The sequence below is a fragment of the Centruroides vittatus genome, unplaced genomic scaffold (genome assembly GCF_030686945.1).
Source record: "Centruroides vittatus isolate TY-2023 unplaced genomic scaffold, ASM3068694v2 scaffold_944, whole genome shotgun sequence".
Lineage (NCBI taxonomy): Eukaryota > Metazoa > Arthropoda > Arachnida > Scorpiones > Buthidae > Centruroides > Centruroides vittatus.
This window is the reverse complement of record NW_027122722.1, coordinates 2,830,188-2,845,387: the sequence shown is the minus strand read 5'-3', so window position 1 is coordinate 2,845,387 and position 15,200 is coordinate 2,830,188. Positions and strand designations below refer to the sequence as shown.

Genomic DNA, 15,200 nt, shown 5'->3' with positions numbered 1-15,200 from the left:
TTATTACTCCACTAAAAGCAATAATTTTTTCTTTACATTATAACCAAATTTCTCTTCTGTTTTTTTTTTTTAACTTGATATACATACAGGTATCCCTTGCTTAACAGTTTTGATTAATGTGCAAAATTAATTGCAACAATCCCTTTATAGAAGTTTTAATTAATACGACTTTAACAGCCATCTTTACTTAACATAGATATGTTTTTCTTGGCAAATAAGGTGTTGGTGGATTTGATGCTAAGGGTGATTTTCTGTATAGATGTGTAGTTTAATTATGATAGTTGTGAAATTTAACACATTACTTCTAATGTGATATTGTATTCTTTGTTTAGGAGTGCTTATTTTAAAATTTAATTTAACATTTTGTTTGCATTTGCTTTTTTTTATGGATGACAAAATAAAAATAAAAATATTTATTAACTGAAAATTTGTTTTAGCAGGTGGTGATTGTTTGGCAGAGTACCGAGGTACTACCGTAACACTTGTGCATGACATTGATTAAACATAAAAATTTTGTTTGAATTTAATTATTCATTTATATTTATTGCAAAATCATTATTGGGTACAAAGGGTAATAACCCTCTTACAGGACAAATAAGTTGTAATACAGTAATTATTACAGTTTGAATACTGTATGCTTGTTCTTGTCAAGTTAGTTATATAATTTCTATAATAATTGTTAGTTTTATTACAAAAAACTTCATTTAGTCAAAAATAATTCCAACAATAATACTTTGCATTCATTTAAAAAATGACAGACTTAGAGAATATTCACACTAATGGCATGATTTTAATTTACAATAATTAATATATGTACTGTTTATATATATTGAGAACTGTCTAATCTGCATTATTAATTGTTTAATTGGAATACTAACATTTATTTTTATATAGGTATCACTGATGGAATACTTAAGGTTTGCTAATCAAGGATGAAAATTCATATTATATAATGAATCTGGTCTCTATTAATAAAATAAGCAAACACATTGGTTAATAATAGTGTATGACCAAAAGTAAGCCTAAACCTGCTCATATCCATCAATGCCCAGGATATCCAAAAGCTATTTGTCGTGTGAGTAAATTTGAACAACCAAGCTTTTACATTTGATTTGATTGTTACTCATTGTATACATTTGTACTAGAATCAATTTGGTATTTTCATCTGTTGAGTTTTTAAACATTATAAAATTTTAATAATCTATTATAATGTGAAATATTATAATAAATTAAAATATTCTTCAGTGTTGCATAGTGTTTTGGAAGAATGCAGTGAGTGATGGATGGATGTATTTTGTACTGTAATTCTGTACATGTGTAGAATATGTAGCACCCAACTGTGTGGAACACTGTCGAATGCTTTTCTGTAGTCTATATATGCCATGTGTATATTTGTGTTGTTTGTGTGCTTGCCGTAGAATGATTGAATCTATGAGTAACTGTTCTTTGCATCCACTGTGATTCTACAGCAACCTTTTTTTTGTTCTGTTCAATCCTATGTTGTGTTCTTCAATGTGTTTGTATATTTTGTTTGCAATGCAGGATGTCAATAATTTGTAGTTTTCGAAGACATGTAATTGGTCTGTATTGTGTGAGGTTTGTGGTCTGTGGGATAGTTGTTTTTAGGTTTCATGTAGGTGATGCCCCGAGTAAGAAATTTTGGCATGTCTTGTGGATTGATGATGATGGGTGTTAGTGTTTAGCTAGTTCCTGGTGCAGTGATGTAAACTTTTTGTACCAGAAATTGTGAATGTTGTCTATACCAGGTGTTGTCCAGTTGTGTGCTTTCTGCATTGTACAACAGATGTCTTGTGTATTTATTTCAAACAATGCCTACTAGGTGTGTCCTGTATGTCTTTGCTCTCCTCTTTGATCCAGTCTGCTCAGCATTGTTCTTGACAGCAGTAGACCAAAGAGAAGACCAATAATTTTTGAGTTGTTGTTCTGTTGGTGTGCCACTGTACTGTGTATCAGTGTTTGTTTTGGTACTAATTTGTCTGTAAGAGTTTTTCATTGTAAATAATTTATTTTTGTTTTTGTCGTGAACCTGTTTTGTATCATTTGAGTCTACGTGGTTTGGCTTCAAGATTTTGTTTTAGCATATCAATGTATTTGTAATGTGTGTGTTTTGATTTTCTTGAAAATGTTTGATTTGTTTCTTTAATTTTGGTGTTATGTTTAGTGTATTGTGTCAGCCTGCCTAATTGCTGTCTAATGTCATTTGTGTTTCTATTCTTCTTTGCCAGGAATGGTTGTGATAGAATTGTTTTGTGTCTGCGATTGTACTTTCAGTCCATGGAGTGTCACTACTGTGACTGCCCCAGCATACACTAATGTATGAATGTCTGAGAGTGTAGAAATTAAATGAATGTAGTGTTGTAGTCAGTGAGCGTTTACATAATTTAGTGTTTTTCCTACGACCTTTGACATTTTGATTTTTGGTCTCTGTGTGGGATCTGTACCTGTATATTTAGTGAGTGTTTCCTGAAATAAAAGTGAGTGTGTATTAACTAAATCTATGTCTGTTATCAGTGATGGATGAGGATGTGTCTGTAGTATCAATACTGGTGGTTGTTGTGTGAACACTATTATCAGTGCACGTCGCTGGATTATCCTGACAGGTTATGTGATCTTCATTAATGTTAAATGTTTGTGTCTGTTGATGTATTTGTTTAGCAACCTGTTGTTAATAAGTTCAAGTGTTGTTTGTGGGATAAGGTTGTTGTGTATAATTGTTCTTTTTTGATCAACAACCCTTTGTTTGGTGACAATGAGATGAGGATTTTGTGTGAATCTATGGTGTATTTGTTGTCTGTATGCTGTCATGCTTGTTTTGTGGTGGCATAGTGAGTATGGACGATAAACTCATTCATTTCTGATATTGATTTCATTCGTTGGTGTGGTTTACCTGCATTAGTGGTCTGTGGCTGGATTGCCTCAGAGACATAAAGGTTTGGTTGTTTTTCACAACTGGTGTGGGCATTGTAGTAGCCATACTTGGACCAGTGCTGCTTTCACCACTGTTGGCCAAGGGATACTGTGACAGATTTTTCGAAGGTGAGCCTGTCCCTAACTCACGAATGCAAACCTTGTTAACCTGGGCAATGTCTGAGTTGGTATTATATTTGGAACATGTTATTACCATTGTTAGATCTCCACAGATATGGGTTGTCGGCATAGCTCTGTAGTTCATCAGAATTACTGAGCTTTTCATCACAGCAAGGTGGTACCTTCTTAGAGAGTTACTATTATTATTATTAAGATTTTAAGAATTTTGTTCTTTCTTCTTCAGATCTTCAGCTTTAAACAGTGATTATAGTGATAGCATGAATTCTCTTCGAGCAAAATTATCAAAAGCGGACCATTTATTCCAAAATAAAAAGATAGCAGAAACTGTTAATTCAGGTAATTTTATTATTTTTTTATTATTATAAATGTTTAAAATATTTAAATAATACAATAAGTGAATTTTTGTGAAGTTTTTAATCTTTTTTAGCACTTTTATCTGTAAGTTGAGGCTATCAAATCAGACTTGCCCTCCTACTAAAAAATGCTTAATTTTTTAACAATAGCATAATTTTATTTGAATATTTATGCAATTTTTTAAAATAATAATGAATTCTTAAAAAATATATTTAGTAAGGTCTAAAAATTTTCAGCCTGACTCCTTTTAAGCAGTAGATTGTGTATTATTTTGTCATTGGATGATTAATTGATCTGTTAACAAATTCAAATTAAAATTGTTAATTTGTTAGTGAGATATTGTCAATTTAACATGCATAATTGAAGTGGATTTTGAAAACGTTTAAAATTGGGTATCAAGCTGTGATAAAATTTTTAACAAAAGAGGGATAAATCAATCTGAGATTAGAGCTCTTAGTTGCTGTTTGTGAAGACTTTTTGTCTTTCATATTCCAGTGTAAAAGAATGGATAAACAATTATAAGTGGGAAGAGTCCATTGAACATAAGTCATGCCAAGGAAGATCTGCAGAAGCAGTTACTGAAGAAAACATCTATTACATGGAGAAAGAGTTTTTGAAAATAGGTAGTTAAAGACCAAGGAATTAGCAACAAGACATACTGTATCAAAACCATTGTGCTGCAGATCTTTTATGAACATCTTGATATGAATAAAGGTCAGTGCAAAATGGGTGCTGAAACTTCTTTGTTTCAAAAGGAACAGTAAGTGAGATGATGCAGAGAATTTTTTTTCTCTTTGTGAAGGCCAAGAGAAAGAAGTTATTGAATCATTTGTTACTGAGGATGAAACTATAGTTCTTTATTATGATCTGACAAAAAGAAAATTGATGGAATGTCATCACGGTCTTCCAAGGTCCAAAAGAGTAAAGATGCAATCTCAAAAGGCTATAATTTTTTGGGATTTTGAGGGAATCTTTCTGACTGATTTCAAAGAACACAATATCACTATCACCAGAGAATATTATACTTTTTTTAATGCATCATTTGAGGGATGCTATTAAATAAAAATGTGGCAAGCTGTCTTGCTGTGTGTTGCTGTTGCACAACAACAAATTGATGCATATGTCAATTCTTCCAAAGACTACTATTCAAAAATGTGGCTTAAAGGAAATAAATCACCCAGTTTACTTACAGCCCTGATCTGGCTCCAAGCAATTATTATTAGTTCTCAAAAGTAAAATTAGGTTTTCGAGAGAAAAAATTCAAGACTGATGAAAAACTTCAGTAATTCTTTAGTAATGGTGTATTTTGAACAAAAGGATTTGGACTATGGAATTATTCTATACCCTTACAAAAATTATAAGGTATTGAAATGTTAATAAAGCACTGCAAGAAGTGTGTTTACATATAAGGAGACAATATTGAAAAGTAATTTTAAAAATTTATTTTTTTCCACTAAATTAGGGTCAGGCCAGAAACTTTTGACCTTACTATGTACCTTATTTATCCTTTGTATTTACATATATCACTTCAAACAAGAATTCAAACAAATACCAATTTAAAAACTGTATTTTTTCCTATTGTTAACACACACATTTTCTTGTTCTACGAATACCACATTATTTAACACTACACCAGGGACAGAAATCAGTTTCCCCACACTAGTAGTTTGTAGAGGGTTTGCAGTAAAGCCACCTTCTGAGAATAGTGTCTAACCTTAACTTATATATTTCAGTTTCAACTGATTATTAAATTTTTGTGTACTATAGTGGTAATATATTTCATTTCTTTCCATTTTTAAAAGTGTTGTAAATAATAAATTTATTTTTACCAGTGAATGAGATGGTAGCATTAAATTCAAGTTGCTAATTACCATGAGTCAGCTCTCTAAATTAAATTATAGTATTTGAGAAAACTGCTAATGTTTTACATTAGAATACATAAATTTACAAGATATCTCATCTGACAAATAAAATAATCATTTTCAATATAATAAATATAAAAAAAATCAGAAAACTAATATAGATATACTTTCGCCTTCAGTAACGACATCTAGTATCAGTGAACTTAATTAGTTTGTAGGGAATTTTACATTACCTGAACCTTCCATAAACTAATATTACTAATAAGAAAGATTCTTTCAAAAATAATTATTTTAAAATGACGAATATTGTCTAAAATAAAGCACATACCAGTGCTAAGATGACATATCTTAATCATAATTTGGCACAAGTCATCGATCTGATAGGTGAAATCATGGATAACGATAGTAAACAGGTGGAACATTGCAGGAAGGACTAAAAGAAAGTGGTTGAACACAAAGTAAAGGTATAGGAGCATCTCATAAAAAGGAAAATGTGACAATATTTTGACCTCAGCAGGTTTAATGGAAGCTGTAAAGAACTGTTGGCCATGGCATATAAAAGATTAATCCTTATTTAATTGAAAAATTCAGAAGTAAACATTTCACATCTTGTCAGTTATCTTTGTTTGTATTGATTGTGATAAATCAATTATTAATTCTACAATTTAAAAAATATATAATATACAGTATTAATTACAATTATTTGATAATTATTTAAAGTTTAAATACTTTCAAATCATCATATCATATAAAGTTTCTGTATAAATGAATAAAACATAATGTATAAATAACAACAAACCTATGCTTGAAAAGAAATAGATAAAACAGAAAATTTTACTTAAACAAGAACATGTATAATCATTGCCCTGTAATCATTAATACATTATGTAGCACAAAAAGCAATGAAACTGATAAAATATCTAATAAAAGCACAAAATAAGACCATATATTTAAAAAACAGTGACACAGTCCTGTGCCTTGTTAATTAGTATAAATTATGATTATTTCATTTTTACACACAAATTTTAATATGTTTTTCTTAATTTGAATTTAATATGTAGAGAGATATTCAAGAGATTCTTATCTTGCCTACAATTTTATTTTAGATTATGTTGAACCCAGTAAAGAATTTGAAGTAATTAGAAGAAAAATAGAAAATGGAGTTACAGAAATGTGGTATTATTTAAGATCACAATTAAAATTATTAAATAAAACACTTGCAAATAACGGAGAAGCTATGAAAACTCTAAAAAATATTTATGAGGATGTAACTGATCATAAAAGGTATTACATGCTTTTAAATATATTACATTTCAAATTATTAAAATTTTAAGTCTGTAAAATACTTAATATTGGAAAATATAAAGAAATATTTGTCTTGATATAATTTATGTATATTGTATCTAAAAAAAGGATGAAAAGCATTTATTAGATTAAATGTTCTCTGAGATATCCTGAAGACAGCTGCTGATTTTAATAGTTTACAATAAATATACATGTATATAATATATTTAGTTAATATAATGAAGTTCTTCACAGTTACTTCACTATATTGAATATATATTTAAATATGACCTTTGCCATGAATTTATTTACTAAGCTATTATTTCAAATTATATTTGAAATAATAACTAGTAAGTAAAACATAATCTTGCAAATCTATTTGTTTTACTCAATTTTTAAGTCATTTATTTGTTAGTGATAAAACATTATTTGTATTAAAAGGTTAAAAATTTTGAACCTTTTCTGAAGCAAGTATAGGCACATCTAAAAAAGTTGCAATTCAATTTTAATTAATAATTCTTAAAAGGGAGTTATAATTCAATATTGCAATTGATAAAACAGTCTTTTAATAACATTTCAATATTCAATATTAAATGCATATAAGCAAATGGTGCGTTTAATGCCGAAATACATAATTTCAAAATTTAACTGACAAGATTTAGTACATTCATTAATTATATTTTTATAGCAATTTCTAATATAAATTCTAACTTTTATTATGTATCTCATTTATTATTCAGTCTTACTTCTAACTTTTTTGATTAATTATATTAATATATAATTTTTCAAAACTTGAATATATTGATACATTTTTTTAGTCCATTGATTAAAAAAAAATTGAAATAAAATTGTTTTTAGGTGCTTAATGTATGAAAATGGAATCAAAATACATATTAGAAGGACAAAAACTTGAAGTTTTTATAACTACACTTTTAAAATAGTAATTTAATAATTTTTTATTACAAACTCTTGATAGAGTTTTATCTAATAGAACAGCTGTTCCCAATTGTTTTTAACTTTCATATCCCTTGGCAGCCCACTTTCCTAAGTTTTATTTCTCATTTCTTATTTTCACTAAGTTTTATTTTGTGTGTTTATCAAACAGTGCCACCTAGTCAGGTTATATGACACTGTACAATTACATGTAAGAAAAACTTTTTTAAATTGAAAAGCGTTGGAGGGAGGACATAGATAAATATAATAAAAATATAATTATATTTTTATTATTTAAAACTAAGCATCGAGTGCCATGTTGTTGCCAAAGACCTCAACACAATCTGAATATTCTTACTGTATGCCCACATCCACCATTATTAATTTTTTTGTATACCCCTAAACCACCAAGCATATACTCTTGAATGGGAATCACCATAATAGAATAACAGCTTGTTATTTTATCAGGAGAAATAGTTTGAATAATTACATATACAAAATGTCTCAAATCCGTCTGTAATTGCAAAATTTGTAGTTAGTTGATATAATGTATAGTATATTGGTACCACATATCACAGGTTTATGTAATTTAGTACAGTAAGACCCCACTTAATGCTGATTCGACATAACACAGTCTGCTCAAAGCCTAAAAAAAGCTCAAAATTCACACTGATTTAAATTATCGTGACATTTCATTGATTTGTATATAATACAATTATTTATGAACACAAACCAATCAGAAAAAGGTGCACTTTCTTTAAATCTATGTTTGGTGCAATTTTGGAAAAAATATAACATTATGGATACCATAGGCAATATTGGCTTTGTTGGCAAGAATTAACTGATAAATGCATGAACAGAGTGTGGAAGAAGTTATGGCTGAAGGTATCCAAGAATTCTCATTGAGAAAAGTCTATCGCTACATCATTAGTCTGACAAAATTGTCAACTTAATCGATGAAGGAGATGTGGACGAGCAGGATATTGGGGAGTTACTGCAGGTTTCTGGTAAGAGCCTTATCAATGATGACCTTCAAGAATTGGCAGAACAAGGATTTCCTTTAAAACTGGAAAATAGAGATTCTGAAGATGAAGAACCCAAAAAATTTCTCTACAGATTTCCTTAGTAAAAGTTTGGTAACGATAACCGAAATTGTTGATCAAATTGTACCGAATGATCCAGATTTTGATAGGATGCCAAAGCAAAATGAGGCATTTTGGATGCGATCTCCTGCTACCGACATTTGCTTAAGGAAAGAAAAAGTGACAGATGAAACTATATGACTTTATTGCAAAAAAACAAGAATTTCAGAAAAGCCAGTACCTTCATCACAAAAAATGGACTTTACATTTCTGTGTGCATATATTTGTGTTATTTAACATATTTTTATATTAATTTGATAATATAACTTAAAATTAAAGTAAAATTTGTTTATTTTTGATCGTGTGTTCTCCTATCCCTATTTACTTTGTTAAAATGACCTCATTTAACGCTGTTTTGTTTAGCGCTTTGTTGTCTAGGAATGCATCCCTCGTGTTAAGAGGGGGGGTCTTACTGTAGTTTATTTTCTTAAGTTAATTAATGTAATTTAGTACAGTGGGGAGAAGTTGTTTTTATATTTTTATACTCTTGAAATTATTCAAAATATTTTTGTATATATGATGAGTAACCAACATAATACCACATATATTTTATATACAAAACTTTATTATTCAAAGCAATAATTATATACAGGGTGTTTTGACTAAATCATTTTAATTTCAATTATATTAGTGCTACACTTTTTGAATTAAAACTTTAAATATTTTATTTGAATGAATTTTCAGATATAAAACTAATTTTTAACTGCATTTATGTATTGATTTCTTCAAAATTTCAAAATTATCAACTTAACTATTTTCTTATGAGGCAATTATCTGTTTAATCTGAAAACAGTAATAAAATATTTGAAGATAGTTTTATTGATTTATCTTTTTAAAACTTCATTTAAATTAAACTGAAAACAATGAATTGCTTCCTCATTAAAGTAAAAGTGAGTAATAATTCAAAGTTATAAGAAAATTTTTCTAAAGCTGTAATTACCATTTAGAGTTGAAAAACTAATAGCACTTCATATTAAACAGGCTAGCTGAAAGAAAAACTGACTTCTGATGTTGTATTGATATATATAAAATTACCTGTCCTGACTGATTCATCATCACCCAGAGCAAATCATTGAACCTAAAGAGGTGAAATTTGGTACACAGTTAGGATACGTCATGAGAATGCAAACTAAGAAGGGATTTTTGGAAATTCCCCTGTGGGGATGAAAGGGAGAAGATTAAGGCTTAACCTGAAGAACAGCTTCTACTGTACTTTTTAGATGCAATTTTTTGTTTTTTATAGTAATAACTTAATTTCAAACGTACAATATGTACCAAATTATCCAAATTGTTTGCCAGAGCAATGCTGGGCTCATTTCCTAGTATTGATATATTTTGAAATAATAATTTTAACAATTAATAATTTACATATTGAATGTTTGAATGTGTGTGTGAGAAAATGACAGAATTGACTCTTGTCCAAAGTTCATGCATGTTTTTTGCAAATTTTAAGCCATTCAGAATATCAAATTAAATATTTAATGGTCATCCAAATAGAATATTAATAAATTGACTTAAAGCATAATGTAAAAGTTGGTCAATTTAATTGAAACATTTTACATAGAGGATGATTCAAAAGATTTTAGATAAACTTTAAAAGTAGGCCAGGAATACAAAAACAAACCATTTTTCCCTAGGAACTTACAGCCACAAACACTGCTTGGGTGTTCTATTTCTTTCTGCACAATACTTGTACTTCTAGCAACTCCGGGTGCTTTTGTGGCTATATGTTCCTAGGTAAAAACAGTTTGTTTTGTATTCCTGTTCTATCTTTAAAATTTGTCTAAGACCTTTTGAATCACCCTGTATAATAATTAATATTTAGTTTTAATTGTCATTTTTATGCAAAAAAGTGAAATGTATTAATTTTTGTAGATATTATATTGGCCTGAATATGAGTTAACTCCCAATTTTGGAATCTTTAGTTTCTGAAAAAAGATTGGGACCTGAATATAAATAAACTTTTTATTATTAATTTCATCTGCATACAAAAAGTAGCAATTTACATTTAAAAAAAGTTTTCAAACATTAAAACAATACTCTATCACTTTCATCTTTGACAGAACTTTCATTGCATCATTCTTGTTTCCTATTTAATTGCCCTCATGTTCTTTAGCCTCTTGAACAGTACCTCATTTACTGCTTCATCCAAGGTTTTAGTAACACACTATTTCTTGAAGTCCTTTACAACAACTGTGTTGTCACCAATAATCTTTCATAATTCTATTATTCTAACTTTTACAAGAATATCTGGAATTATCATCACTTTTTATCTATGTGTGTACTTTTTATCTTATGAAAATTAGTCGTGTTCAATTACATTTCTTTCTTTTCAAAATAAGCTTAGTTAAAAATAAAATTCTTTTTTATTAGTATTTACAAATATCTGGTAATCAACTACAAATAAATTTTTGATTGTTTTCTTAGTGATCTCTATAAATTGCATTTAAATCAGAAAATTGTATGTAAAAGGTTTACATTTTATAAAAGAAGTATATCTAATGGACAGCTATATTATAAGAAATGAATTGTAAGTTAGCTTCTTTTCTGTTAATATCAATAAAAAATGAAATTAATAAAAACGAGAGTGAAACTGAGACAATGTTCTATGCGCTGGATGGTAGGTTGCCTAGCATATGCACTGTACTAGTGGAAGTATCCTTCCTTGCATATTTCATGTATATTCTGAAAAATACACTTGCAGTTTTATGACTATCATAACTCTTTTTTTTTTTTTTTTTTCTTTTATAACTGTCTAAAACATTTTTTATAAAGTCTAAAACACAGTCATATCAAATACGTAAATTTATATATTTATATATATTCATATAGTATGATGTAGATTCATATATCAAATGCATTTTGTCTTTGTTTTAGATAATCTATTAAACATTTGGTTTAAACACAACCAACAACAGACTTATCATATACTAGTTTGTTTATTCAACTATTATACCTAACAACATGCAAAAGACCATTATGCATTTCAACAACAAAAAAAGATAACCCACCATCAACTGCCATAAATCATTGGGCTATATATAATTTGGCAATAATAATAATAAATTACAAATAAATTTGGACTAGAGGGGGAGGTGTTAGGCACCATCTCATATTAAATTTAATAATTATAATTTATTAATGACTTGAAACCGTGTTGCGCTTGATTCTTGTTGACTATGTCAACAATTATAAATTATTTAATTATAAATAATTTTAGACTAAACTGGAAGAAATTGTTGTTTTTGCCAAATTACAACCCGATGATTTACAGCAGTTGGTGGGTTATTGCAATGTATCAGGTTTAGTAAAGTTGTTTACATTTATAACAAAAAAAAAAGAAAAAAAAATGTTGTCCTCCCCAGACAGTTTTACTTTCCCAGTTGTTATGTATACATAACAAGGAAAGGTATTGGAATTATGTCAGATTTGACCCTCTCAACTTTTTGCAAATCTCCATGTTTTGAGAGCCCCTGAACCCAAAAAAGAAAAAAAAGTGTGTATGTGTTGGCATCTATTGCACTTAATATCTTGGGATGGGGTAAAGATTAAGAAACAAAATATTGCATGGTGGCTTGTATATGAGGAGCATTGATGCTATTAAATTTCTGTGGATAAAGGTCGAGAGGGTGGGGAAATAAAGGGTTGTCATATCTTGATAGGGATAGGACTTAGTGACGATTTTATTCACTATTAACTTTTGCACTTTTTTATAAAACTCATTCCTACCCTCAAAGCTTTTTGCTATTTTATAGTAATTATGAAATTTATTATAAAAAACCTTTTATATTTTTAACAGATTGCACCACACACAATTTTATGTATTTTGCTTAATAATGTAAGTTTTTTTAAAAAAATAAAAACTCAACAGTTATGTAACTCATTGCTAGATTTTTTAGTTCTACAACTCTTTCAACTGACATATAACGCCATAAAAAATTTTACTCTTACACACTCCCTTATTTTTAACAATGTTACAATAAAACACATAGTTAAAAACCATAAGATTGGCATATATAAAATTATATCTTATATACAGTTTTCAACAAAATACATTCCTTTTTTGAAAAATAAATTCTGTCAGAATATCCTTTTCTACAATCCAGTAATCATATGCATTGCAACCACATGTCATGCAACTATCCAATATCACTATTCCTGTAATTTTTGTAAAACATTCAACCATCTTCTATAATTAATACTGTTTTTATTAAACTTGTTCAATACTTACATTCTGTGACAATGTGCAAAGCACCCCTATGCTTCTGCACCATGGGACCAAAGGGTCTGCATCACTTTGTTGATGCCATGTCAGGTCTGACACCACTGTGTTTTTAAGAACAGACAGAAACCTGGATGGTTAATAAATTCACTTTTGCTCATAAGCAGTTGCATATTTAGGATCTGGGATGGAGGTGATACGAGAGATGGTGCATTTCAAGGAAGTTCACCAAACACAGGATTAACGATAACAAATACCCATTTATTTACCATAAGCTTTTTACAAATATACATAGAATAACTAATAGTATTTCCATTATAGCTTCTATATAGCATAACATAATTGATAAGGCTTTATATGGCATAAAAGGTACTATCGTAATGGGTCCCTAATCAAGAGAGAGAGTTTACAATATTGCGTGTGATGCTAACTAAATACCTTGATCGGTTGAATCTTGATTGATGTTGGGAAGTTGTAGCTTGTCTTGACGAATGTGTGGAGAGGTTTCTGCTGGGTCGAGAAAGGTACGGCTCCTGAAGGGTACAGTTCAAATGTCTGGTATAGGCAGTTATTGTTTGGCGAATGGTGGCGGCAGGAGGGATCGGCAGTTGTTTACATTTGTACAAGGAGATGGATCAGCAAACTCTTGTGTAGTCATTTGACATTGCCCCCTCCTTTTTTGTCCTCTCCTCTTTCTTCTATTGCCCTTTTTTGGTAAAATAAATCTCCACGTCCAATAGTGATTTATTTGTTAGGTTCCTGGTGACACATTCAATGTGTCACTGGTAAAAGGAAATGACTCCAGTGAAACATACGATCATATCCCCTAACATTTAACAATTGTAGGAAAAAATTTTTTTTTCAAATTTTTAACATAATCGATGAAGTTTTATGCAAAAATTTTGTTAGGTCCGGGCTTTCACATCTGTTTTTATTAAACTTATTCAATACTTACATTCTGTTATTTCTTTTCCCTCCTTTTTTTATTTTTTTCATTTCAGCTTACCAACCATGTGTAAGTTGAATTGAAAAAATAAAAAAAAAGTGCACTTGCCTAAGTTTAATTGTTGAATAAACATAGGCTAGTATATGATAATTCTATTGTTGATTGTATTTGAAAACTAAATGTTTTATTGATTATATACATATATAATTACAATAGAAATTTTTACCTTACAACAGAATAAACTTTACAATAAATTTTCAGCAACCTTTTCCCAATTTTTGGCAATCAGTTGATCAGTGGACTCCTCAAAGTAAAATAAAAATGTTATCAAAGTAAAATGTCTGTAGAAGTTACCAAAACTGATTAACCAAAACATTTTATTGAATATGATAAAAACAATTGATATATAATCCATTAGTCAATTGTTTACAATTGTGCCAAACTCTTAATTCTCATGCACAGTTTGTGGACTGCAGCATGACAGGTTACAACTTGGCTGGCATTTGAGCATCACTAAACAATTGACATATCAAATTTTAGCATCACTTTAACTCTAAATATGCACCGTGAATGGTTATTGAAATTAAATAGAATTTTAATTGGACTTGAATGTAAGTTGAGACTCAAATATATATCAAGAACTATTTTTTTATTCCTTTTAAACTGGGAAAAAATAAATATATACTAATATTTGAGTGAAAGTTGAGCAATGAGTTGCTCAACTTTCCTGGCAACATTTAAAATTTTGGTGGTGCCATCTGTTGTCATATTTTATTTAAAAACCTTTTATATTTTTAACTATTATAAAATGGTAAAAAGCTTAATTTTGAGGGTAGGGATGAGTTTTATAAAAAAGTGTAAATGCTAATAACGAGTAAAATTGTCATTAAGTCCGACCCTGGAGATAAACACGACTCCTATTATCTCCCCACCCCCTCGATGTTTAACCACCAAAATTTAATAGCATTGATCTCCCTCATAAACAAACCTACCTGCAAAATTTCAGAAATTTTTAATAAAAAGCACAAGCGTTATTAAGCATCAAACAGAGTGAACAAAACTGTGCCCCCCACACACACTCTAACATTCATACATACAGATAAACCCCCAAATATTTTGCATTTCAATGTTTCAAGGTGTCCTGAGTCCAAAAATGAAAAAAATCTTGGGGGGTCAATTTTACCAATTACCATACTTTCCCTCTGTTACATATAATAGCTGGGAAAGTAATTATTGAATGTTAAATTTTTTTTTTTCCCAAACTTAACAGAATAAATAAGAATATTTCAGATTAACTCTGCTGTTTGAGTTTGTTTAGCTCAATATAAACTATAGTTCTAATCACAGAAGCAATATTTTTCAATGAAAAAGGACTGTAAAGTTATTAA

The 15,200-nt window shown here is 29.2% G+C and overlaps 1 protein-coding gene across 1 annotated transcript in view; it reads left to right on the top strand.

Moving 5' to 3' along the window:
* Positions 1–15,200, top strand: part of FucT6 (alpha-(1,6)-fucosyltransferase) — a 49,199-nt gene that overhangs the window by 14,386 nt on the left and 19,613 nt on the right. The window contains exons 3-4 of the mRNA XM_067288882.1: positions 3,293–3,405; positions 6,392–6,569. Coding sequence (XP_067144983.1) covers positions 3,293–3,405; positions 6,392–6,569 — 291 coding nt within the window. The remainder of the gene's footprint in view (positions 1–3,292; positions 3,406–6,391; positions 6,570–15,200) is intronic.